Source organism: Coturnix japonica, chromosome 3 (assembly GCF_001577835.2).
Source record: "Coturnix japonica isolate 7356 chromosome 3, Coturnix japonica 2.1, whole genome shotgun sequence".
Lineage (NCBI taxonomy): Eukaryota > Metazoa > Chordata > Aves > Galliformes > Phasianidae > Coturnix > Coturnix japonica.
In genome coordinates, this window is record NC_029518.1 from 40,854,595 (window position 1) to 40,882,547 (window position 27,953).

At 42.5% G+C, this 27,953-nt stretch overlaps 2 protein-coding genes across 3 annotated transcripts in view; one reads left to right on the forward strand and one right to left on the reverse strand.

Annotated features, from left to right (window-relative positions):
• LOC107311524 (plasminogen) overlaps nucleotides 1-1,451 on the forward strand; it is a 20,721-nt gene extending 19,270 nt beyond the window's left edge. Inside the window, exons 18-19 of the mRNA XM_015858062.2 lie at nucleotides 410-555; nucleotides 762-1,451. Of these exons, the coding sequence (XP_015713548.1) occupies nucleotides 410-555; nucleotides 762-923 (308 nt within the window). The 3' untranslated portion in view covers nucleotides 924-1,451. The remainder of the gene's footprint in view (nucleotides 1-409; nucleotides 556-761) is intronic.
• Nucleotides 1,126-25,575, reverse strand: SLC22A3 (solute carrier family 22 member 3). 2 transcript variants are annotated; one of them, XM_015858063.2, is made up of 11 exons: nucleotides 24,813-25,563; nucleotides 17,034-17,137; nucleotides 14,921-15,075; nucleotides 13,483-13,648; nucleotides 12,711-12,828; nucleotides 8,357-8,454; nucleotides 8,008-8,222; nucleotides 4,998-5,106; nucleotides 4,725-4,837; nucleotides 4,186-4,285; nucleotides 1,126-3,136 (listed from the first exon to the last, which is right to left on the reverse strand). In XM_015858063.2, the coding sequence occupies exons 1-11, from the start codon at nucleotides 25,224-25,226 to the stop codon at nucleotides 3,079-3,081; spliced, it is 1,650 nt and encodes a 549-aa protein (XP_015713549.1). In that variant the 5' UTR covers nucleotides 25,227-25,563; the 3' UTR covers nucleotides 1,126-3,078. The 2 variants fall into 2 exon arrangements, with proteins under 2 accessions (XP_015713549.1, XP_032299183.1); XM_032443292.1 differs by lacking the exon at nucleotides 13,483-13,648 and having other exon boundaries at nucleotides 14,921-14,962; nucleotides 24,813-25,575.
• Nucleotides 25,576-27,953: the final 2,378 nt, after the last annotated feature.

Here is a 27,953-nt window from a genome sequence, read left to right on the forward strand (position 1 = left end):
ACTTTGTCTTGGCTGAGAAGAGAATCACATCTTTTCTGCCTCCTTGCTTCTGTCCACTGCAACATTTTCTACTGGCTGCTTCCTTCCTCCTTTCTTACACAGAGAGGTATTCTCAGACCCAGATAAATAAAACGGTTGGGGAATGACCCATCTGTATTCACTGTGAGAACAGTAAGGGCAATCGCTGTATTGTGTATTTTGATGGGTGTTAAAAGGTACTATGGTACTACTGACAATGCTTACTGATTTTGGAATTGCTCTATGTGTGCATGGAAAGCGTGTTCATAAACACTGTTTATTTTACTGCTTATTCCTATCCTGATATTTGTTTCATGATTATGCTGATGTATCTTTGTCATTTAACTTGCTGGGGTTTTTTAATTACAATTTACTTTGTTTACTTGCAAAGGAACTCCTGGTGAAGGCTATTTAAAGGAAACTGGCTTCCCTGTAATTGAGAATAAAATATGCAACCGCCCCGAATTTTTGAATGGGAGAGTCAAAAAACATGAGCTCTGTGCTGGGAATATTCATGGAGGCACAGATACCTGCCAGGTAAGAAAGGGCTGTGCCCATCAGCATTGGTTATAATAACACTGCTCAACAGCACACGTGAGAAAACTCCCTGGCTATAGCTCTAGTGCTTTCTTATAACATATGGGGGCCTCTCATTCAAGACGTAGTTCCATTTCTGTACTTCCTGTGAGAACACCACTCTTCACATCTTAAGCTCTCATTTTGTTTTTTCTCACTCTATTTAGGGAGACAGTGGAGGACCTCTGGTTTGTCTGGACCAAGACAGATTTGTCCAACACGGAGTCACCTCTTGGGGCCTTGGCTGTGCCCAACCCATGAAACCTGGAGTTTACGTTCGAGTTTCTAATTATATTCCTTGGATTAAGAGCGTAATGGAAAACAACTGATCCTGGGTATGGACTGCCCTCTCCTGGAAAGCAGTATGCACATTAGAAATATTACAAGTGCAATATTAAAGCTACAATCATTCCTAAAAAGCAAAATAAATATGATCATCCACTTAAAATTGCTTTAAGGTAATGTTTATTGCTGCAAAACTCAGCTGACTGCATTACCCTCTTTCTATACATTCTGTGGTTTGCTATGTTTGACAATAGACCAACACACCTTTAAAATACTTGTAGAAAATCCCAACACCAACTGTAACTGAATATCTGCATTTTGATCCTATATGAGACTCTACAATGACTTTAGAATGACTTTATTCTAAGGTTGAAATCCCCAAGATGTTGTGTCTCCAACAGATGAAGAAAGGAGAATATCCTTCATTTTCTATGAGCTGTTTGATCTTTTTCCAGCAATTCAATGATAAAAAGAAGAAACTCACTGTACACATCTTTTATGCCTGCTGTGTTTTATTAGATATATCTGACTGCATTAACTACACGGAAAAAAATAAACACATTTGGCTTGTATTTTCTTTCTTTTTTTTTTTTTTTATTGATGTGGAAATTTGTGTCAGCAGAAACACAAACGTTGCATCATAGATACAAAACAGTGAATAAAAAAATACCCTTATCCTAAAGTTAGCTCATAGTGAAGACAGAGAAATAACTAATATCAGTCATTACAGCAAGTAATGACAATGCAGGTAGTGTATTATAAACTTCTGTTGCCCACAGCACTGGTCTTGTTTCACTATATAACTTGCCTTACCATTACATATAGCTTTTCCTTCTCTAAATGAAGAGGAAGTACGTATGCCTGTGGTTACAGGAAATGAATTCTGTGCCCATAAGACTGGAAAACCCCATGCATGGGAAACTATTAGTGCTCATAAGATAGTTAAGCAAGAGTAGTAGTAATTCAGCAGCACTAAACTTAATGCTAGCATCAGTCATTTGTGGTATGAAGTTTGAAAGTTCACTCCTCAATTTGTTCACACCAAATCTGTTGGTTTTGGATCTTCTAAGGCTCTTTACAACTCAATTTCCTTTGCTTCCTTTGTTTAATTCTTCATTATCCATGACATGGTCCTGTTCAATTATCACATCTTCTGAAGTTCTTCATTATAAGGAGGGTATTGTCTGTCTCTGACCTGGACCCAGCACTAGGTGGAGGTCATACATGATGAAAGGGAGTGAGATGTCCCTTTATCTGCTTGCAGAGCCAGAGATCAAACATTTCCGCTCTGGGTCAACTTCAAACAACAGGATCCATTTAATACTTCCCTCTATAAACAAAGCTCATCTCATCTTTGCTCATCTTCCCAAGACAGCTTAACATCCCTGTCAGTATCCCAAATAACTTATCCTCAACCAGAAAGATGACAAGTAACAATGAGAAGAAGGAACTTGAGTCACCTAGGTCCTGGTCAGGGTGAGATGATTTGGCTTGCAGGAATAGGCAGAGAGTATATTTTAGAATGGAAAAAAATCAGCATGTCTGGGACACAAGACCACAGGTCTGGAGAGAAGCACCAATGGGCAGTGGGATGATCTGACCTGCAGAGCTAATACCCTGTGCAAGAACTGACAGCTGCATAACAGGAGAGGAGGAGCGCTACCACATTTGAGAAAGACCTTCAATGGGCAGAGCTTTTGCTGCAGTGTTGCTGGGTAAGAGGAGCAGACCAGGGTGATAGACTCCCAGTTTTATCACTTCTGATCCAAAAACAGCTGCCCTGATCAGTGCTCTCCCTCATGAGACATCTGTTCTTCTGTTTGTCCAGATGGTCCAAGGGCAAAGGCTCATATATTCATATTTTCCTCTCCAAAACTATCCAAAATCATCCAATGAACAAATAGCTCAAATGTATAAACAAATAAATAAAAGCTCATTGAGCTGGATAGTGCAATTAAGCTGATCTGTTCTCTGTCAAAATCAAAGAGCGCTTTCTTCCTGGAAACAACATACTTAGAAAAAAATGAATTTATTTCATATTTACAGAAAAATACACCACCTTTTCTGAATGTCCTTATACTTGGAAGAAGATCATGGAGTTTAATCCATACTCTGGAGCAAACTTCAAAGTGGTGGCAAGTGAAGAAGAAATTCCCAGTCTGGGATAACAGTCCTTTGCTCAACATCATCCTTTAGACATCAAATATAAGAGTTGGTGTTCTGGTGTTTCCTTTTCTTCCCGCATTTACAATAGTGACTGAAGAAAAAAGAACACATAAACGAGGGAGAAAAAGAGTTGTAGTTCAAGCCACAGAACTGACATTCAATTTTTTTTTTTTCCTGTCGGTTGTATATTGAAGTGGTAAAACGTTATCGATGCAAGATCCATACCCACTGTATGAAACAGCAGTCTATGTCACTAGCTCACTAAGAAATTTGCTGCCAGGCAAGCCAAGGTGTAAATTTTTCCTGTGTGCCTGTAGTGCATTGAAGATTGTTTGTCATGTGCTAGAAATGGGGAAGCACTGCATATATACCTTCAGTTATAAAATGAATCAGTGGAAGCTTCCACAAGCTGGAGACAAGCTCACATTATCAAGGGCTCTTCTTCACAGCACCTTAATGGAGGCAATGGCTCATTTTCTTGACTAGAGAACTGCAGGATATTCTTTGCAGTTCTCTCTCTTGTACACTATCATTTTCTGCCTCCAGAAGTGCACAGGAAAATTTTATGAGAAAAATATAGGTTATCTTTCAATGGTTTTTGGTGGTGGTTATTCGTTTAACAACCTGCCTTAGTGGTACTGGAAAGTTCACTCTTCTATTTGGGAAAATATTACCTGCTTATAGCATCAACCTGACTAGGGAACTGTAAGGCAGAAATATCATAAAGATGGTGGTAATAGATATCCAAAGGTTATTTATAGGGAAAAACTCACCAATACGAATGCCTTCAGTCTAGCTGGAAAATGCTGAGGCTGGTTATCCGATCTCCACAAAGGAACAATCTCAAAAGAGATGCTGCCTTAGTGGTGGTCAGCCCTTAAATGAAGTGTAGGAGAGGTGGAGTCAAGCTCCACCCCTTCCTGGAGCACAGCTGAATTACCTTCACCTGTGCTCCCACAGCTGACCCGACACTTGCCTCAGCTGATTAATCAGAGGTTCAGGCTGTGATTACCAGTTTCCTATACAGGAACTTACTTTGATGCTCAAAAAGCATCAGTAATTTATGGTGGTCAACAAGATTGGAGAAGAACACCCTCAGGAAACCTCAACCAGGTAAAAGTTAGAAAATACATAGCATACCCTGAAAGTTGCTCTACATCCTCCACTGTCTCGGGTAAAGGGATTCCTTTTGTCTCTGGTAAAAGTAATACTAGGATCCCACAGACAGCTGCAAGAACACCTGCAATGGGCATGGAAGAAAAACAAAACCAGTTTTTAAAGGTGTTACTTTTTGATATTCAGGGTTTATCAGATATGTAAAACTTACTTTGACTAAGGTTAAAGGGATATTTTAAAGTACAACAGGTATTTCTGATTAATTCTACTCTTAGTGAGCACCTTCAGACATTAAGTTCACTCCTCTGCCATTACAGAACTTAGCTGCAAGATTTTTCAGCCTTGAAACACCTCACATAGCTTCTTCTATCATCTTACTAAAGGGGGCCTTTCATAGCACAGAATGCTGTGAAACCACCCAGATCTCAATCATTTGCTGTTCTGCCTCTTGCACTAGGCGTGATGGTGGAAAGGGGCTGGCCACACGCTACACTAGTGCTCTAAAAGAAAAGCTCTGCTAGGAGAATATGTCAACCATAAGTATATTTAAATTCAATTCTTACTGAAAATAATCAGAGGTAGCTCCAACCAAATGGCTGCTAATCGGAAAAGTAGAAATGGGGCTATGATCCCACCTAGGTCACACAAACTTGAGCACAGGGAAACACCAAAGTTTCTGCAAAAGAAAAGCAGTGACAGATATTTTAACAGGTGCTAACTAGCAGATGAGCCAATACAATTAACTCCAAAATTACCTCATGAGTATATACCATGAGTTTTACTAAAAAGCAGTGAAATAGGGAATGGGAAAAGCAGAGAAAAAAGTCTTGCCTTACCTGAGTGTTGTCGGGTACAACTCAGAGTTCACAAGATACACAATTTCAAAAGCGATTGTGATGCCCAGCCTTCCCAGTGTGGCCACTGTGGTTTTGAACCATGGGATATCTGTCCATTCAGAAAGAAACCCTGGTGAGGGGGACTTTACAGCATCAGCAGTGTGCTGTCAGCAGCTCTCGTAAGGATTTCACCCTGACGTGTGCACTGACTACAGCATGGCAAAGGGGCAAAGGGTTTTCCCAATTAGGCTGAGGTAGGACCTACTGAGCAGTCTCTGGCTGCTACAGCTGCTCCTGGGTGCTCTGAGCTCACTAATAGTCATTGGCAGTGTTACCATTCTTCCTCACAGATAGAAAAACTCCTGCCATGTGAAATTAGTGACAACAGTAGCTTATCAAGCTTGAAAACAGGATTGAAGAGCCAACAACACATCTGGGGATTAACAAGAAAAAAAAAACATTTTGGAAAGCTGTTCCTACCCCTGGTCAGATCAGCCTCTAACATTTTGGTGACAAGTCATGTCTGTATGGGACAGGTAGGAGGAAAACACATCCTCTCTGCCTATCTGCCTGAGTTATTCCTTGTCAGGAGTTAGATGGGCCTCAGGTCTCACCCAGACATGCTATTTCTGTTTTCATGCTCCTAAAAGCTCCGAGCCCTGTCAGCAAAAGCTGTGACACAGTAATGTTGAATCAGCACATGCCAGACTGAAAGTCAAACTGCTGCAGATATCAGTCTAGATTGGCATTTATTGTTTTCCAGCATCATGAGCTGCTTCTGCAGGGAATCATAAATGACTTCCAACTAAGTGATTCAGGACAGCATAGCATCTTCCTTAGAACAGGCTAATTACAATTCATAATTTGTTTATCCATTGCACATTGGACACACCCCTAACACTGAATTACTCAGGCATCCTCCTACTTCCCTTCTCTGGCATTTATCATTTGGTATCGTATCTGGCACAACCATCCCGAAGCCACTCAAGCTGGCTTTCTCTGCTCAGCTCAGGCTCTGGACACTGCTTGTTTATAGGGAGCCAGGTAAAAGGGGTTTGATGGCCACATCCACACCACAGGGCAGAGTCATCATGACTCATGTGAAACCCTTCAGCAGTCCTCCAGCCCCATCTGGAAAGCCAACAGCCTCTGATGGAGAGCCACACAGAACATAATGTGGAACAGCAAAATGTCCTTGGAGGAGGACAGTCTCCTGTATGGACACACTGAGCAGACTGGGAGGCTAGTAAAACAGTAACCCTGAACCTGGCATGAAGGGGAGCTCTGCCTCTGGAGAGGGCTCTGTCAGAGATTGTGCTTTCTCAGAACTCCAATAGGAGGAACATGAAAACATTTCAGTTCAGTCAAACCCAGAAAATGGATGTTTGCAGATTTTTCCAGTCCAAAATAATCAAACAAGACCCGAAACAAATTTCATTTTATGTTGTGAAACTGCCTTTGCCCAGAAAAGCTCTGTTTTCAAACACATGCCAGAAAAGCAAAGGCTGGAAAGACCAAAACAAACCCACATTCTCAGCCTGGTTCCCCTTCAGTCCATAGGACCCCTGAGGAGGAGTTTAGCTCATCCCTGAGCCAAGGGACCTGACCTGTGTGAGCGCCTCACAGATCTCACAAACTGCTAGTGAAGTTATCTGTGTAAATATTTTACTTGAAAGCAGTACTGGCACCTCAGATGTCCTATCTATGAGTACCTTAGCCCCCAGAACTGGGTACTCTGTGCCCAAATGGCAGTGCTCCACAGCAGAGAACTGGTCAGGAGCCATGCACAGTATGTTGGCTCTTCACAGGGGCTCCCAGCAGCAGAAACATGAGTCATGGTGGGCAAAATCCTTCAGGAGAGCAGACCCAGCATTCACAGACTTCAGTGGTCCTCAAACATGCTGTAATAAGTACTTCTGGAGGAATCATTTTGCAGGGAACTTAACTGAGAGGGGTGTGAGCCTGCAGTCCTCTCTGAAGGATTCCATTTTGCTTTCACTCCAAATCTGCCTGCTTTCATCAACACATCACACCCCTGCAATGGTTCCTCATGGCTCTTCTGAAGCAAAATTATTGTCCCTTGATTAAGCCTGTGACTAAAACCTCTTGGTTAGCAGAAATTGCCACTTGTTGACACAAAGAACCAGGGGAAAAATGAACCTTTCTAATGCCTGTTTGGCTGCCAGTTCCTTGCTGTTCTGAAGCAAAGCACACTGATGTGGTAACACCCAGTACACAGCATCTCCAAACATCCCCATCCCCCCATGGATATGAACTTGAAGCTGCAATATAACAGCTGTACAGGAGCAAAAACAATTTTAAGAAAACAAAGGAGTGTTGGGAAGCCGTCAAGTGATATCAGACCTTTTACATGCCCTTGAAATCAGGAAAGAATGACTTAATTGAAACCCATATCATTTCTCTACCCTATCAGCATTGCCCAAACTCCTGCTGTGTGCCACAGCCCCTTCTTCCTTGGATGAGAATGGAAGGGAGAGCATGAATTAGGGTGGACAGAGCACACAATAACCTGGCACCACTGAGCCACTGGAACAGCCTGATAATATCAGGATAGCCCTGAGGAAGATCTCAAGAGGTTAGAGTCATAATATATTCCCAGGTATAGTTTTCTTTTGTAATGAGGGGACCGCAACAGTGTCTCAGCTAGACCACTGATTTCTTCCATCATTAACAGTCTTCCAAGTCAATTAATGTATTTTCCCTTCCTGTTTGTGTGTTCTTCCCTTGCATGTGTGTTCAAAACTGTACAGGGCCTTTATACATGTTTTCCAAGACTACACGCACCTGTTTTTCACTGCTCATTAAAGATATAACTGCGATATATCCCAGGACAGCCTACAAGCAAATAAATTGTGCTGTTTCATGACGCTTGGTTCTGCTTGCATCACTGGACACCTTTTGCTTTTGTCTACATGCCCTTGTTTAAGAGGTGTCAGAGAGAAAAGCTACTGACCTAAATAGCCCAACGTAGGGAAGGATTGGAAATTACCTTCTGGCAAGAAGGCAGTAATAAGGCATGCAATTCCTGCCACGATGTTGCTTATTGCAAAGGGAAGGCGCCGGCCAATGCGATCAATTGTGATTAAAATTATGAGAGCAGCAGGCAACTCAACAGCTCCTGAGATGAAGAAGTCCAGGTAGAGGTTTCCTCCAACAATTCCTAGGCGCATGACAAGCCCTTGGTAGATCAGGGCACTTGTGAACCTTAAAACCAAAGGCAAAATAGTACTGAGAGGCAAATGACTGCAAATGGCTAGAAAGTCCCTTCAAGTCAGCAGGAGATTACACTTGACAATGTCCCACCTGTGTAACAAGCAGTACCGATTGTGGCCACTCACCAGGCATACATCAGGATGAGTGTGTTCCTCCTCATCCAAGGAGTCTTCACCAGGTCAAGAAAGGAGGGATTGGTGACCTCCATGTTACTAACAGTGATCTGAGGAGAAAGGCAAGGAACAAAATCAGCCGTCGGGCATCTCACAGCGCAATATCTAAGTAAATGCAGTGCTCAGCAGTATTTCAGTCAGTGAGTAAACACGCTGACAGCCTGGTTTGCTGCTTTTAGCACTCAGGCGCATTATGTAGTTATTGGAAATAGCTTATAATTGAAATCAGACACTGGTTTTCTTTAGCAATGACAGTGCAAAAATTGGGGGAAAAAAATAATCTCAAATATTGACTTGAGAGTGGAAAAATGATTTCCTCATAGCAAACTGAAAGAGATTGACCTGGAATCCCATGAAAGACAGTAAATAGCTTTGTCCACACTATGGTCATTAGGAGCAGAAAAGGCCACAGGACAGGCAAAGCAATTTGTTGTGGGATGGTCACTGGTGACAAAGATGGGCAGCAGGAAATGTGAGAAAAATTAGATCTGTGAAGGAGCTGCAGAATTTAGCTGGTGAAATTCAGAGGCACTTCAAATACAAAGCACTATGCTGAGCAAGTTTTTACCCTGAAAACTAAAAATCCTGTGAAGTACGAATTCATGATTCTCATGCCTCAGAGGTTAAGTAAATCTGCTCACACTTCCTCTAGCACAATTATAATGAGGCAGATGATGAAGTAATTAGCAAGAAGGTTTAACAATAACAGAAAAGGGCAGGTTGATTATACAATTATATTATGACTATACTTTGGAGCTCACTGCCTTAAGGTTTTGTGGAGCCAGAACACTAGGAGGGCCAAAAAGGGATTAAGCACATCCACAGAGGCTTACTTGGACAGTAGTTTTTAAACGTGGTAGGTCAGAAGAAGAACCTGGCCAGGGGCTTCCCAAGCCTGCCAGGAACCAGAGGCTGGGGAACATACCAGGGGAAGGATCAGGCTATCCCTGTCCAAGACATTGCCCGTATTTTGCTCCCTTAGCATTCACTATTGACATTTACAGAGACATCACATTAAAACACGGGCTAGTGACAGAGCTAAGAGACTGCCCTTTGATTCTTTTACTCCTTTTGCAGGTGAGGAAAAGAAGAGACAGGTGGTTTTAGGCAGAGATCAACCACAGGTCTGCCTAAGGACTGGCAGCCATGGTTGGAATTTTCATTGGCTCACAGAAAAGCTGAAGGAAACACAGAGTTAAACCTGGTGCATTTTGAGGGGGACTTCAGGCAGCCTGCCTGCTGGGACTCAAAGTTACTGTCCCATGCCAGGAGCCCAGGGAAGCAATCCTGGCCTACAGGAAGGTAAGGTGACACAGAAAAGTATGTGGGACCATGCACATTCATGAAGAAGCAACAGGTAAAGGGCAAAGCATCATCCAAATGTCTCCTCAGTTCAGCCAGGGCTGTGCCCATGGCTGTAGCTCTGTGTTTGTTGTTCAGGAGACAAAGTAGCACAGATGTTTTCAGCAAGATTTATATCGCCATATCTGATCATGGCTTTCCGTAACTGAGAGTCACAAAGCTTTCTAAATAGAGAGACAAATGCCACAATTGTTTGAACTTCCTTTCTACTCCCTTTTGCCTTTCTTCTGCAGCCAGAGCCTTGAGTTTTCTTCAAAGCACTGCCACTTCTGCCGCATTCCAGAGCATTTTGTAGGGCAGGCTGAGGTTGCTGGGTTTCTGCAGTGCTCTTGGACTTGCTCATAGTATAGTTACAAAGCTGACATGACTTGTTTGTAAGAGCAGGCTGCCAGCCACCAGCTGTGCCTTTGTGCAAATATGGTTTTAGTCTTCCAAAAGACAGAAGATAAATTCAGCATGGCTGCTACCATACATTTTAATGTCTAAATAAAGTCATAATAACACCAAGCATAACTGAGCATTCTGTATAGATGAAGAAATAAAACGCCAAAGAGTCAACAATTTGTCTGGAAGAAAATTCTCATTTTCTCCCTTGAAGTCATGGAGAGCTTTGCTATTCACATCAGTGAAGTTAGGAATTCAAAGACAAGAGCCCATGTTTCCAAAGATACACAATGTGAAGACTCTGCGGGAAGTTTTATAATTAACTTCCATGACATGTTTATGTCCCACCAAATTACATCTCAGTTTTTCAGCAATAAGTCTCAAAGGCTACTCATAGCACAGACATATAAGTCTGCATGTCTTAACTCTGTGCAGGACAGCACACGTGCATGTGTATAACGCATACATTTAAGTTAATACATACACTGGAAATGCCTTAGTGTAAAGGGAGAGACTCTCTCATGAAGCAGTTCTTACTCAACTAGTCATGACTCATTCTCCTTTTGAATAGAGATCAAGTATGAAACAATTAGCGTGAAAAATAAATACTAAGATAATTACAAGCAACTGGGAAAAAATGTTTATAATATACAACAAAAAGTTAATGAGGTCTGTACAGAACTGAACCGTGCCAATGTCACATCTCAAAGAGCAACAGAAAGAAACGTTTATCTGTTTTTATACAAAGGTCATCTGTGGTTTCTGTGTGCCAGTAAAAACACAGGGCTGATACATCCAGAGCCATACAAAGGATGCAGGCAATGAAATTGTTGTAGAGGGACAGGAAAATCTTTGCCAAAATATGATGAAGGATAACACTTCCCGGCCCTATCCTTCCACACCTGCACTTCGCTACCTGAAACTCTGGAGTTGCAATGTGAATGAGAACTCTGATGTGAGTTAATGTGAGAAATGCACTCACTCCTCTGCTAACGTGCTCCCCGGAGATACTCTCTTCTGGGCACAGCACCAAAGATGACACATTGCATATTGAAAAGGTCCCAGGAACAGATCCAGCTTGAAGCTGGGTTAATCTGCTGCAGCTATGAGTGCCTCAGGGTCATGAGGTGGAACGCTTCTGAAAGAAATTAAATATGACTTATAGCAAAAAGTAGGGAAAAACACATCTGCATTCTGATGTGAGGTTTTGAATATGCTGATGTCTGGGCAAGGGATGGTGGGAAGGAGGGGTGCAAGAACTGCATGCAGAGGAGAAGCTGCAGCAGCACAGCTTTTCCCATCATTGGCCAAGCTCAGCACTGGGTAATGCAGGAAACGTGAACCTCACTGGGGTATCTGCCCCAGACAAGCACAACAAACAGGGTTAACCATTTCTTTCTCATTAGTTAGCCTTTTCAATTTACTTCTCTCTCACTGTTTTCAACCTGCACTTCTGCCACAGTAAAGGCTAGCTCTGCACATCTCATTCTGCTTTGTGGGACAGCTCAGGCTGACTTCCTGACCTTGGCCGGTATTACATTCATGCTTTGGCTTTCACTGGTGACATGGCTCTGATTGCTGAGCTAAACTATTACTTCTCCTCAGATCTCCCTCAATCACATTATTTCTCTAGCATACAACAGTCTTATTATGTATATTCCATTTCTTGGACACAGAAGTGAAGTATAACTTCTTCCCCAACAAACACTCCCTCCCACCCTCCACCCCCATCATTACCCTTTTCCTGCTCCCCTGAACAATGTAACATACAAAAAATTTCATTACAGCATCATAATGGTACTTAAGTTGCTTATGAATAAAGCAGCTGACTATGGAAATGTGAGCTTCAGCACACTAAGCCCTGAGAGTATGTCTAGTTTTGACTTTAGAAAATCGTTAGTCTAGATACATATCTTAAGAGGTACAGAATAGATCAGGGTCCAGCATCTCTACAGAACCTACCGTGTAAAGATAGTTTTCCTGAGCTGTCATTAACATACACTTCATCAAGTGAAAATATAATGGGATATAGGTAAAAACCAACTAGCCATTTCTATAATACTTCCATATTTGCAGACTTCTTGTATGCTTCTTGCAATATCTATAGTTATGGCAGTAATGCTCTTGAATTAGCAGAGCTGCTTCAGGTGAGTGACTGATTTATGGAGCACATTACTTAGCAGATGAATAAAATCCTGTGCATTAGGAAAGAGCTGTCTGGTGTTTGAGGAAGAAAGTATCAAACATAATTGCTTGGGGTTCATCCAGAACAATATTATAGGACTTTTGTGAAGTATTTCCACTTTAAAAAACAAACAAAACTCAGATAAATCTCAGTTTCTCTCCTTCTAAAGAAAAGCAATGGGACAGAACTTAGTGAGATACCAATCTGTCAGAACCCAGGATGCCAACTGTTCTTTCTAACACTCTTGCACATAACAACTTAAAATCTTGTTTTGGTGTGGTGCTTCAAGTGTTGCCCACCACACAAATCACACTGAACCTTCAAAAGACTAAGAAATCTTAGAAAAAAAAATCTAGCTCAGACAGGTGACAGTACCTCAGAGTAATGAGGTGAGAGATATTTTCCATTGTGCTTTGCAATGTCATGCATGATTTTTAATGCCTTCTCTCCTTCTTTGCGTGTCAGAAGCCAACGTGGAGATTCAGGAACGACCCTGTAAGAACAGAAGTCATTAACAGGGGCTTCGCCCATTAAAGCCTTAACTAAAGAAAAGTCCTATTGCCTGCTTTTATACGCAATATTCTGATTTTTCAGTCTTTAGAAGAGAAGACTCCTCAGTCTCCCACACAGTATGTCATCCTTGTGGGCAAAAGGGGGAAAATAGACGGTCAATACTTTGCAAAGTTCAAGTTAGATTTCTTACTTTTATATGGGCACTGTACATCAAAGCACAATAACCAACAAGCCATCAGGTTGTTAGTAAAGATCCGCAAGAGACTACTGAAAGTCAGTATTAACCATGCATGCTTTTAAGAACAGACAGACCAGCAAGCTTTTAGCTATATGCATATGTATTTTATAAACTGTGCCCAAAGCAAGACTACAGATCAGTGTTTCAGTTTCTGCTTACTTGCAGTTAAGATTAAGCACAGTCTAAAAGTGCCATGGCAATGACAGAAAACAACTGAAGAAACAGTATAACATGCAGAAGAAGGATAAATGGCTTAGTATGTACATTTGTGTACATGTACACACAAGATCTCCTTCCTAATTTACATCTTGCACTCTAGAGACTTTGAGCCACTGCGGTGGACTCAAGATGTTCTAACAGCAATAGCAATAACAAGAGCAATGACTGCAATATTACCAGTAGTAGAGCAGGAAAAGGAAGTTGGGCAGTGAAATGGCCAGCTGGATCCCCTGCCAGGTGGGAACCAAGTAGGCAATTCCAGGGAGAATTATAATTCCCAGGGTGAAGAATATCTGTATCGCAATCCCAACGAACCGCTGGTCAGAACCAACAATCTCTGTCACTGTGCAGATAGAAGCCAGAATAAACAAAACAGAAACAAAGCTAACTCAAAAGAAAAACGTCAGTGGTGAACCATAAGGAAGGATGGTACTGTATCAGCTCACAAGTCTGTCTAGCCCAGCATCTTGCCTTCAGCTTTTTAAGCTGTCACGAGGTCTGTCCAAACATGAGTGATACCACCCCCATCCACCATTCTTCATCTAGCAGTCTCTGACTGCACATTTACTAACAAATCAAACAGGGACAGACCAGGGTCTTGAGACTGCATCACAATTAGTGGCAGTTGTTTGCATTCTCCCTCACATAATTTTGGCTTATGCTCCAGATCAGAGCATTGTCCAGGCAGGGACTGTACTTGCGATCAATCCAGGCAAAACTTCCATGGGGAAGACACTTTAACTGTTTGAGACTTTAGCAAATTCTGGCCCTTTCGCCAGACTTCAGACCTGAACTGATCTACAATGAAACTTCACTCAGAAAACAGAGTGCTTCTGGGCTGCAGATGCTGAGAGGGCTACAAAAAGGCTTGGATGCATGTACCCATGACCCCATAGGGCTTCTGGGTCTCACCATAACCATTTATGTCTGATTGCAGTTTTGCTCTTATTCGTTGACTATATCCAGGCATTTGAAAAATAATAATAATAATAATAATAATCACAGGCCCCACAGACTACAGTGATGGTACAAATTTTGCACTAAACGATATTTCCACTGTGTTTTGGTTTACCACAACAGATTATTGATTACTCCCTTTTTAAAAAGAATCTGATGCATTATCTCTGGTAGGATGCTTTCCTTAATGTCATCCAATTTCATGCTCTAGAAGGATGCTGGAAAGTTTCCCTTTTCTGAACGTGGCAGTCGTTCAAGTTGCTGATGACAATACATTTCTCTCATGAAAAGTAAGCTTGCTATGAAGGAACTTCATCACCGAGCCATGACTATGAGCTATTAAACAGTCTGGATCCCTGCTGTTTTGATGCTATATATGAAAGAGCTTTCCTTTCTTCTCTTTCAGAATATAATAATCCCAGTAAGGAACCTCATGTACCTCATTGGCCCAGGCCAAGGATCATCTCAAGTTACAATTCACATGCATCTACCTTGTCACTGAGAATAAATGCATTCAATAGGATAGACTTGTGTTATTTGTCATCCCCTCTGTTCTGGCATAGCCAGACTTCTTGTCCCCCATTCCTCATACCATCATTTTTCTGAACCAGAAAAAAAAAAATAAAATAATAATAATAATAATAGTAATAATTCTCACCAATAACATAGCATGTCATCCAGGTTCCCTTGCCAAAGACACCTTGGAGAAAACGGAAGATCAAAAATAGAGTAAAGTTTGGTGCAAATGCCACTATGACACCACATATCCCAACCCCAAGGCAGGAGAGCAGGTAGATGAGGATTCTGCCATACCTGTTGAAAAAAAGAAAATGGAAATTATGATAGTGGATAGAATGTATCATCTCATATGAATGTTAAATTCAGAGATGCCTTTTCAAAATATGCCTTGTTCCAAATGGAGGCTGCCTGAAACTTTGCCGTCTTGGATCTCAGGATATGAGGCTCTTTTCTCCATGGTAGTTACCACTGACTTTACATCACTAATTTTAAAACTGGTAATGTTCTCACCAGATTCCTTTTTATTTTAAAAAACTGGCAATCATATCAGAGCTAAATTATGGCCCCTAAGTTACAGTTTGTAGTTTTGATCCAGTTGAAATAAGGGAAATTTTTCTGGGGGGGAGGATTCTGTTTACACAGAGTAGCCTCTTAATTGTAATTGTAGCCAGCTCTGTGGAAGCAAGCTATTTCTTCCATAGTCATTTTATCTGATTTTCCAGTGTGGGTCTTTTTGTAAGGTTTAAGATCACTTGGTTTTCAAGTCTGCTTAGCTTACTCATGACTCTCATTTTCCAGCAAACAAATAGTGTCAGTATTAATGGGTGTAATGAAAGTAAGCCACAATTCCAGAAGAAAAACAGGGAGAAAAAAAAAAAAAGGCAAAGAAAAAACACAATAAAACCTCCCTATAATTTTAATCATGTCCCTGGAACCCAACTAGAATTTCCATTTTGATCTTTTCTGTTGTTACTTTTGCAGCTTTAAAAAAAATAAACTAAAAACTGATACAGTTGTTTATATTACCAGAAAGGATTAGCGAGAGTACATTTGTTCATTTTGTTCAAAAGGTTTTATGAGAAGAATTGCTATGAAACAATAATCTGGGTAGAAAGTTATTTGCACTTCAGTCAGTTTTCCTGAGTGCCATCAAGAAGAAAAGACTTTAATGGTCTGGGTGCAGCACATTCCTCCAGTGCCTCTATCAAGACACAGCAATCATAGTTGTGCTGTAGATAGCCTATGACTAACACACAGGTACTCCTGGACATGTTATTATTTAATAGTTAACTGCAACGTCTCTCATTATACATTCTTAAGGTACTAGTATTACAACTGCACAACCGAACGCTGAGCAAAGATAACCTAAGCTGCCAGTGCCATGACATCTCTTCCTCTTTCCCATGTTCTTTACTACTATATCCCTTGAAGAGATCAGGTTTTCCTTAAAACTACTCTTGTTTGCTAGGTTAAAATTTGGTATCTGAGTTTAAATTCTGATTAATTCTATGGTTCTTCTTGCTGTCCACTTCACTGGCAGAGCATATTTCTTAATAAAATACTTCAATTCTGCCTTGATTTTTCTTTGATAACTGATAATAGTGAACAGGGGTGCTCTTATGCAAAGCATATGTTGCCTATCAGTAATTACCAACACAAACCAGAAGCCAGGCTCCTCCTTCCACTGTAAGAGAGAAATAGGTAAAAATAGTAGGGGATCCCTGTTCTAGACTGGGCTGCTGCCCAAGCCTGGGTGTCAACCACATCTTTTCTTTGATATTCATTCAGCTCTAACACAGTTAAAGACCATACAGAGCTATGATCTTGATGGTCTGCATGTGAGTCCAGTACGTGAAAAGAGTTACCCTACTGTGCTTACTCCTCCTCAAGTAGCTGCCTTCCTCAATGGTTCCTTTAAGTATTTTCCAGTAATCACCATTCCAGGAAGCTCTTATGAATACATCCTTTTCATTCCGTCTCCTTCTGCCCTTCCTGGGTCTAAATGTATACAGAAAACACTGAAAACCACAAGGAAAGCTCCTTTCATGACATTTTAAAGCCTAAGTATGATTAGAAAGTATCATTGCCTGAAGATTCCAGCCCAAAAGGAAGTCAAGGTTTGGTTAACCCAGACTGGAGATGTTTACCCAAAGTTCACTAAACCCCTAAAGTGGTCATGTGTGCTTAGTGCAGGTCACTACAAGTTATTCCATCTCAAAACAAATAGAAGGACAGCAGTGCTAACGCTTTACCTGTCTGCTGCATAGCCAAGGGTGAAGGCACCAGCCAGAAAGCCCAGGTTGAGGATAGCCTGTGAGAGATCCAGCATCCAGGCACGGCCACACACAAGGTTGTACTGTGGGATCAAGAGAGAGATGTAAACACCCTGGAGAGATTATTCATCATCCCCAGAGCAAAGCAGTACAGAAACAACATAAGCAGGAAGAGGAGCTGGAGTTTTTGACACCACACCTTACATGCAGGAATCAGTTGGTTTCAATGGTGCATCACTTGTTATATACATTCACATACATATAGTCATAAGTATTATCCTTTTTCTTTTCCCTGTCTTAGTAAACAGTTTTATCTCAACCCATAAGTTTATGGTTATAACCTCCCCCTCCCCCATGTTTTCTCCCCTATCTCACAGGGAAGGGTGGGAGCAAGCAAAGGACTGTGTAGTGTTTAGCCACCTACTGGGTTAAACCACAACACCTGTTCAGCAGGTCCTCTGGAAAGGCTCTGGTCCGCTGAGCCTTCATTTCAGGCATATACAATGTGTTTTGGCTGGAGCTGAACACTGCTGCTCAGCTGAGCTTTTGTACAATGCAGCAATTGCTCTCACGGAACAAAGCAGAAAGCCAGCTTCAAACTGCATCTGTGCTCCAGCTATCAACACAACTTCACATAAGCCTTTGCACCACTTTATTCTCCTTCCAGCAAATGCCTGTGGAGTCACTCTGAATATGTCATTCTCTAAGACAGGCAGAGGAGTCCTCACATCGCTCTGCTGACAATCCCCAGAAATAACATAGATTGATTTCATGGCCTGCAGAGTGAATACCCTTTCCTGCAAGGGGTCAAGAATACTTAGCACCTCACAAACAGCTCAGCTCCTTATGATTCAGACCTTGGATGGATGTATCAGACTAATAGATTAGCAGGCTCATACAGTACTATATTTAAGAGCCCTTCACAGAATTGCCCGAGTTAGAGAGCAAAAAGTACTCTGATACTTATTCCTCCAGAAGATGGTCATGAGAGAGGACTCCCCTTATAAGCCAGAACAGCCAAAGTGAGAGCATTACTGCCCTGCCAGAAACACCCATAAAATCAGCATGAGAAAAAATTAAAAGATGCACGTAATAACAAAACTGCTAAAGCAATGTCAAGATGAGCTTATGCTTACACAGACATCAAAATCCATTAAGAAAATGGTTCTCCCTTGAATTCATTTGTTGATTTCAGAGACCAAGCCCAGGACTGGTCCGCACCTCTCAACACATTGCAGAGCTGCCATCCTGGGAAGGCCACGCCACCCATCAAAGCATGAAGTGACATTTCCAAAGGTGCAAAGGTAACTTAGGAGCACCACAGCCAGGGAAGAGTCAGATCTGACTTGCCACCAAGTCTGAACTAGCCACCAAGCACCACCACCTTGGCCAAAGTCAAGAACCTGCAAGGCCCACAGCAACGATAGGCCCTTCAGTGGCCATGTGGAGCAGCATTATAGCCCTGCCCAGGCTCTGGTTCTGGAAGCATATACTTTAGATATATACTTTTGCAAAGAATATACATTTAATCTTTAAGTATTTTGATCTCTCTTTGTTATAAACAGGCAGTGTGAACAAGCTGTTACAGAGAAGAGGGGGAGAACACATGCCAGAAACATTCAGAGAAAAATGTATTTACTGGAGAACAGTCTTTTATCTCAATATCAATCTCAGATGACTGAGAAAACTGATGAAAACTAGCTCTTGGCTAACAATATAGTCAATTATTTTAAATATTCTTGTAAATAGGAAAACACAATACTTCTAGGAAACTGTGTGTTCTTTCTGAAGAGATTAGTGAAGACACACTTGAATGAGTCCTATTTTTATGCATTTAAATAGCTTGTGGTACAGATAAGTGTTCTTGAACCTTTTCTTTTTGCTTGACATAGCAGCTAGCATTTAAATGATTACTGTATAAATAGTTTGCAGATGAAAAGCAAGACATCTTTAAAAGAGAATTTAACAGTTACAAGAGAATTGCATGTCCTCTGGAAATCTCCTTTTTATCTAAGTGGCCTTCAGACATTTAGTTCTACCTAATATTCCCTATTTATCACTAGAAAAGCATTTGTATCTATATATCCAGGATTTTAGTCTGCCTTCACTTAGCCAGTAGTCCTCCTGTATGACACCTCCTTGCCAAAACATCTCTATCTACTTAAAAAGAGGTGGTGCCTCCTCTCTGCTTCAGAGTAGGACATGTGTGTACCAGGCACAGGTTGATGTTTGTGCCACCACCACATAGGCCATGTCCATGCACATAGGATCCACATTGTGAGGAGTCTGCCAACCAGGAGCCCTTAGGGAATCCTTGTAATGAAATCAATGGAGAGCCCATTCACTGGCAGTACATGTTCTTTCCACAGCAAGCATATATATATATATATATATATATATATATATATATATATATATATATATATATATATATATATATATATATATATATATACACACTACCATCCTGCAATCTAACTTGTTTTTGAAAATTGGTATGTTGAGAATCAAAAACTCTGAGGTACTATCTGTCTAAATCACAGCTGACTGATTGCTTTTTACTGCTTTGTTGGTTTTTTTTTCCCCCCTAAACTTCGCAGTTTAGGGCCTCCAGGTGAGGGTAACATAAGTTACATCAGTCGCTCACATCAGTAGAAAATAATCTGCAGAAGAGATGTGAGAGTGATGGCTCATTGCTGAGCACCATATCAAACTGAGTGCCTCATCAAACTAGGATCGAGGTGGGGTTTCCTTTCAGAAGTGCTACTCCATGGCTGCAGCAGAATGCCTCATCTGGTGCAAAATGTGAGATATCCTAGAGAAACTTTTGGGAGACACCAGGGTGAGCAGAGTTGTATCCAGTCCTCCTTCAGCATTTGAGGATGAGACAGGCAATAGGTACTATCTTCTTCAGGATATTCTCCTCTGTAGTATCCGTAGGGCAGGGAAATCAGTCCCTCCTATCCTGATAGCCTTACAGTACAGGCAGGTGGACAGTCCTGCTTGGAAGAACATCCCAGTGATGGACACCTTCCCAAGCACTGGATGGAGGCTTGAATATTAACATGAAGTCCCAGGGCAGAATTGCCCCTTGGTGCGACTGAAGGAACAATGCTGGTGCACTTCTTTGCTGATCTTCAAAGCAGCAGCAAACTATATTGGTTAGATCATTCTGTGATAAGGAAGAGGTTTAGCACAGGATCTCTGCATGTCATTAGAGAAGAAAATCTTAGAAGAGGGGAGGGAACCAACTAAGATAAGAACAAAATAAGTGCTCATACTTGACTAATGATTATGAAACATAATTTGTGTCAACATCTTATTTCCTCATAGTTTTGGCAAGTGACAAGCTTTTTACATTTCAGCTGGACATGAAGGCTAACAGCAGACTTATAATTCCATGTACTTGAGAGACATAGCAATTGGACAGATCAATACGATGGGAAAGGTGTTACAACAGAAATGTGATGACAGAAGAATCAGTGTGATAGAAAGGTGCTATAAAGGAAGATTGCTCACCCTCATATCAGAAGATTCCAGGTCCATAGATCTCCAGGAGGGATCTCCAAAAAAAGAACCTTTCCCACTGACAGTCAGCCCTTAAATGAGGTCTAAGAGAGGTGCAGCCAGGCTCCACTCCTTCTGGTCATGAAGCTGAATTGCCTTCACCTGTGCTCCCAGGGCTGACTGGGTCCTTTCCCCAGGTGCTCAATCAGTGGTTCAGGCTGCGACTCAGCAGTTACCATACAAGAGGCTTTACACACCAAGTCCCACAATGCTTCAGCACACCTATCCCTGCAGACATGTGCTGCTTTGAATGACAACATTTCATTAAAAGCTCCTCAAAACATTGCACTTTTGTGTAGGAGTTTGGAAGTACTTTATTACCTGACATAATAAAGTTCCAATGAGGAGTTTCACCCATCATTTGATTAAAGTGACCTACAATGATCCATCAGCCCAGATTCAGTAGCATAGTTAAAACCTATACACATGTGTTAAGTGGCATCCATACAAGTGGTCAAACATAGCAACAAAGAGTTTAAGATAATGCTTGCTGCAAAAGAAAAATTGGAGTTGTTTATTTGTTGCTGGGCAGCTCTCCTCTCATCTCTTACATACTCTGGACAGCCAAAGTGCTATCTTTAATACATATTTAATGCAATGAAAGCCCCTGCAAATACACACAGAGGAAAGGGAGAAATAATCTTTTTGTAAAACCTTTTGAAAGAGTGCTAAAGGACCCAGTCATTTTCCATGTCTTACTTCAAGCTGAGCACCTAACAGGACAAATGGAGCCAGCCTTTACTCTGTTCCCAGAGAAACATATAATCTCTTAAGAAACAGCATCTGTCCAAAGAACAGCATGACAAACCAAGGCCCAGTCCTTCGGCCAGTACCAGCTAGCTCAACAGAAACATGGCCCCACTGTGTAACTGCAAAGAACAGCTCCAGCCCCTCCCACACATGCAAACAGGAGAGTTTTGTAGGAAATTTAGCCATTACTTCTCTCTGAGCTCATGTCTGCTGTCTCCACATTCCCTTCACTGCTTAATATTAATCCCATAGTGACAGTGGAAATAAGACACTGTAGTGTTGTGCCAGCGACAACGATCACACTAGATCAGTGCTTCAAGGTTGTTTCTTGTTTCAGAGGGGAGCAAAAGGACCAGCTGTGCTATCTTCAGCCAGACCTGGACCGCCACATTATCCCCCGAGCTAAGGGACTGTAGAAACTGAAACAAACATTACAGTCCTACTTGCAGGTTCTGCAAATGTTGGCTGACTTATTTTCTGATGCAAGCAGAGGAGTAAGAAAATTTCTTCACAGCAGGTGCAACAGGATATGTTTGAATTATCACTTGTTCACCTCAGACCTCACACTTGGACTATAAATTGCTGTCAAGTCCTAAAATGACATCATCTGTGTCATGGAGACTTGCAACAGACAAGACAGATTAGAACCAGTCCCTTCTACTGAAGTTTTGCCAGCCCAGGCTGCTAATATAATCCCAAAATATTCCAGCTGTGCTGTAGCTGCTGATGAGCACCCAGACTTTCCTCATGCTTTCATGCACCTTGACAGGCAGTCCAAGCTGCAGGTGTGACTGTTAGTCATGAGTATGCCTGTAGGAGTCATCATCACCAAAAATGCCCGAATAAAGTACTTTGCAAACCCTTACCGTTTCATCGTAGGTCCTCATCATAGGTAGCAGCTGTAAGACAAATGTCACTCACTCCAAACATCCTCCTCCTTTACCTCAGCTCTTACTGCTGAGCATGGGATATCTCTCAGGTCAGCCTGGGTCACCAGACCTGGCTGTGTCCCCTCCCAGCTTTTAGTGTTACCTTCAGCTCCTTGCTGGCAGGGCAGCACAAGAAATAAGCCTTTGGCTCTGTGTAACTCTGCTCAGCAGCAACTAAAACACTGGTGTATTATTATCACTATTTTCATCAGAAATCCAAAACACAGCTTCATACCAACATCTATGAAGAAAATTAAGACTGTCCCAGCCAAAACCATGATACTGATGTACACAGTTATGTCTCCCACTTTCACATGGAGTTGCATAAGGCTCCATCAAGTTGAATGGGAGAAGACTGTACTTGGCTCAGACATCTACTCAGACCCATCATCAAAGACACTACCAAATTAGAGGGACCTCAGCCAAGTTTCACACATTGTGAGGCCTTTGCCGGTATTTCAGAACCTTTAGATCATCCCGGCTGCACTTTGCTCAAATCTACATCAGGCACCACAGTGCCAGCAGATGACTTCCTATGATGATTTCTGAATAGATTTTGCTCTTCCCAAATGTGGAAAGACAAAAGCCCTGCTATGTTCCCCAGCAGACATAAAGTGCAGACATAAGGTGCTGGAATCCTTTAGGTAGTTGAAAGAAACAAAAACATTTCTGTACATACTTGGACAAAATGATGCACTTAATAGCGGATGCATGAGAAAAGGAGAAGATATTTATTGATCTGGGTAAGCAGATTAGAGATCTACTATAACTGAGTCATTATTTGTTAGCACCTCAGATGAGTACAAGGAGACTAAATTACATATGGGACTTAAATCGTCTCAAATCAAGGGTCTTTAACAGTTGATCTCAAAGCAGCTGAGTCAGGGTGTTCATGTCACATTCCTTACCACATTCCCACCACCCTGGAGCTGCGGTGACACTGTTAGTGTGACTAGATGTCCCTGTGCAGGGACAGGCACTTAATGCCCTCTGCTACTCACAAACTATTACTTTCTGGTTTCCCCAACGTGCTGACAGAGAGGTGGGAGTGCTTCCCCAAACACCTCACATCCCTCCTGCTCTACACAGCCCTGGCAGGTCCCCCAGGACAAAGGCTGGGCACAGGGTTTGCCAGTGAACATTCAACCTTTTGCTCCCATTTACTGTGGCAGCACAAACATTGGTTTCGTTTTCTCTAAGCTGTGCCCAGTATTCCAATGCAGCTGGAAAATCAAAACAGTTAACTGCCATAAACGGCCTCTGAGCATAGTCCTGTTGGCACAGCTTACATGCCACAGCAAAGCTGAAGGGAGAGAAATGCAAAAGTAAAGGAACCTCCTTATATTTTTTTCTGAAGCTACCAGGTGGCTGGCTAACACAGCTTCCTAGGTAGAAGACCCCAGGACCTACACTTGTCCTGACCCTGGCAGCATGCCTTGCATCAGCAACACAGCTTCCCTGCCACAGCCCAACAGCGTTCACCCTCCTGTCACCACTACCACCAGCCAAGACCAAATCTGGACACCAGCTCCCCACGTGTCACTTGTGGCCTCATTTTGGTGGTGGCACACAAAAACTGGCACTCAAGGCACAAAGCTCTTCTCTGAAGACCCTGAGAACTGTGAGCAGCAGCGTCTTAGCTGGATGGGGAGAGTGGCAAGTTGAGAGGCTGGGGTGGGTGCCGCTTTCTGCCTCATGTTTGCTCAAGGCTTTAGCTGCTGTGCCCTACTCTGTGATTCAGGGGCATAGCTCCAGTGCAGTCAGTACTGGTGAGCCAGGCAGAAGCCACAGCCAGCAACTGTGCTGGCATGTTTTGCACTGCACCTTGATTATTTCCTGCTCAGCTTCCTGAAGCACACGTATAATTTTTCATTACCGCAGCGGTGACACAGTTGGAGCAGACTACTGTACACCCACTTCATGATTACAGACTGCACGGAGGGTTTCCTAGGACAACATTACACGTGGCTTTTCATAGCTTCACAAATGTCACCGTGCTTACAAGTGCTTACCAGCAGCCGTAACAGGTACTTGGTGGCACTCTGTGACATTTCAAGAGAAGCTGAGTGATAACTTTGAGAGTAGATGTGTGGCTTTTTTTCCTTAGCATACACAACTAAACAGTCGCAGCTGATTCCCATTGGATCTCAGAAGGGAGCCAGCTGCCGGTTTTCACTGTTACCTGCATAGCTCAGCATTCATCACTGGAGACATGGAGAACACATGCTGCTGGTCCAACCTGGTCACCAGCAGCCCCAGCCACAAGGGCATCACTTTGTTTTAACATCACGGCAATCAGTGTTCCAGCAACAGAGCAATGAGAGCAGTAAGAGGAGGCACCAGGCAGCTCAGCTCACATTTCCCTGGAAGTCTGACACTGATCTGTTTGTGGGACCAAAGCCAACCCAGTAAGGAAAACCAGTGCCCGAAGAAATGACCCATCCTTAGGTCCTCCTGCTGCAACCCCACACCGAGAGGGAAGCGCTGAGACGGGGACAGAGCCTTTCCTTACCTCGCTGACAATGGAGGCGTGAGGCTGTCGGTACACCCAGGAGTCCTGGCAGGTGATAAGTGGTGGGCTGCCCACTCTGCCATCGAGGTGGTGGGTGAGGGGGCTGGCACAGCCGGTGGCCGCATCCCAGGTCACATCCAGCCGCTCGCAGTGCCCACCGGAGGAGCCATTCACCAGCAGCAGGGGCAGCACTGTGAAGTTTTGCTCCTCTTCCAGCGTCCAGCCACATTTTTCACTTAAATCAGCTGCCCCAGGTATTCGGCACCAATAGTTGTCCGGCACCGTCCCAAGGAAAACCACGCTGGCAAACAGGAATGAAAAAGTGATGCCTGTCTGGCAAAGGAGGAAAAAGACCCTTTTCTGAAATCTTCCAAATTCCCCAGCTTCCTTCAACACCTCATCGAACGAGGGCATGGTGCAAGGCAGCCTGCCCTCTCGATGCGCCCGCAGTGATCACACTCTGTAACAGCACTGTGCTCATGTCCCACGGGTGTCCCCGTGCATGACCTGCCGGCAACTTGTGGTGTGCCAGGCTGCAGGCAGTCCGGGGCACAGAGATTTAAAGAGCAGGAAAATATTGTCGGAGAGGAGGGGCGAGTGTTTCCTATTCATCCTGAATGTCAAGCAGATCGTGCAATAAAAGCAGTTAACTCCTTAGGGGTGAGTGAAGCACTAATGCTGACGTAAATATGTAGGTGCAAGGGCAAAGCAGAATGTTAACTGAAAAGAGCAAAGGCTGTTGCAGAATGCAGCAGTTGAGTGATGCAGCTGCTCAGCAGGAGAGAAAGTTGTCTCAGAGAGAACTATGAAGTCTTTCTTCAGCAAACAGAAGTGAGTACTGAAGTAATGGTTTATTACTTGTCCAGAGCACTACTTCATCACTCGTACAGATTTAATTTGCAAGTCTTTCCATAGCATAATTAAAAGAAAGCTCTCTGACTGCTTCAATCCTAAATTCAGGATATTTTTAAAGTTGGCTCCATCTACTTATAAAGTCTTTTACATGTCCTTGTTCATTTTATTTTCAGAAAATCTTCCCCATATGTAAAACACAAAATGACCAGTTTCCCTTTCAGACTCTCAAAAACAAATGGGAAAGAAACTGTTTCACTTTTCTATCCTGATGGATTTTTGAGTATGAAAAGAAGGGAAGAGAAAGCTGGGCTTCATTTTGTAGGCACATGGGCACATCTCATGTAGAACTCCCTCAGTCAGAGGAACAGCACACATTCTGTACTCTGTTCAGGATTATACAGTCTACAGCCCCCTTTACATGAGGTAGCACAGAGCCAACACCTACGAAGCGTACCTCCATCAGTCCCTTATCTACTGTCACTTACAGCTTTGACCATGGATGTCTATAGTTTTGGGTAGAACTCCAATTTCTAAAACAGTTACTTGCAAAATAAGGAGGGCTTTGATCACTATACAGTCTATCTGATGTGGATCTTGTAACAGATGTGAAGACCAGGGCTGCACTGTGAGCTTGGCAAAGATGAGTGCTGTAGGTAGAAGAGCTACTGCACTTGTATCAAGAGATGCTTTTGAGAGAATTTCACTTGACTGCCAGTTAAACTGTTTTGTAGTAATCAAGCTTAGAAGTGACCTTTGGGTCCAGGTCTGTGCCTAAGGAAGAAGGGCAGAGTCTGATGTCTGGCTTTGAACAAAAGAAGCTGTTTTATCCCAGCTGGGCTGAGCAAGGGTTGATCACACTGGGGTGCCAAAGGTCAAGTAGCAGATTCTGACAGCTCCCTGTGACCAGGAAGATTTCTCTGTAGGACCTCTTCTAAGTTAAACCAACAGGGACAGAGCTTGATGTGGTCTCTCATAGCGCGCTGATGCGCAGTGCTCTCATGGCTCTGCTTGAGTGTGTGTGAAATATTGGCTGCTTCTCAAGCTTTTCTCTAGTAAGAAATGTGACTTTCATGTAGAGCATTTGCTCAGTTCTGAACCATGAGTTGCCTCCTGTATGCCATATAATAACATATCACTGGTCAGCATTTCACCTGTTTAAGAAGCCATCCATTTCCACCTCTAAGTTAATCTGTGGAGCTAAAGCAGGCTTGTCGGACTTGATATTTGAGCAACATTTGAGCATTTCCTCAGGAGGAACTTTCTTTTCCTAAAATAAGCATGGTCTAGTAGCTGGTTATCAAAATGTCATTGATCTCATCCATTCTGCTCCTATCGTGCACAGCATGTGCACCAGAGCCTGAAAGAAAACCTAGCAACTGCAAGAGATTAGCACTAAGTCCCAGCAGCAATCTGGGAACGTTCCTGATATTACTTACTGTAATTGTTGATCATAGACATAATGATTCATTAAGTCAATTCAATTGACTGGCATAGACGATGTCAAGGTGACCTGAGCTCCATAGCGTTCACACTTGTTTTCATTCCTTGGTCCAAAAGTGAATTATCAGTATTTGCCACCATATCATATCAAAGTGCTGTAAGGCTCCAGTTTGTGAAAGAATTCTAAAACATCCCAGTGAGAGATTCATGAGAATGAGCATTACAGTTACTCTACAGCAAGTAATTCCCTTTTTTTCTGAGGCTTTCCTGGAACTTCAACTTCATGAACTGCAAGAGCTGAACATATTTGAGGTCAAGATGATGATAGGTTTGTATACAAAGCCTGCAACTGTAGCCTCTTGAAAGAATGCCTTCAACTCTTCTTTGAGGACAGATCTTGCGGTCAAATTAGCATTTCAAGAATTTTGTCCTCTGCATATAATAAAATAAACAGTGCTCTTTGGTACTGGGAGATATGCAAGGGGATACATAGCTGAGGAAGATGCTGACTGGTGAAGATGATAAAAGCAGAAAAAAATAGATGTGGAGAAGTGAACAAAAAAGAGGGAGGTGGAAGGTGGGAAGGCAGCAGGCCAGGGAAAGAACAGAGGCAGAATGAAAGGGGAGCAGAGGAGAAAGAGATGTGGAAGTAGAACTAAGTTACAAACACAAACATCTTTGTTAGGAGCTGTCTTTAGACCCCTAAATGTCACAGCTATTTCAGAAACAGAATGAAAACTATGTAGTCTAGAGAAGAAGACACACACTCCCTGCCTACTTAGGCTCTAGAGTACTGCTTATATATGTCTGCATAATAACAAAAGGGACTTGGATAAATACCTACTC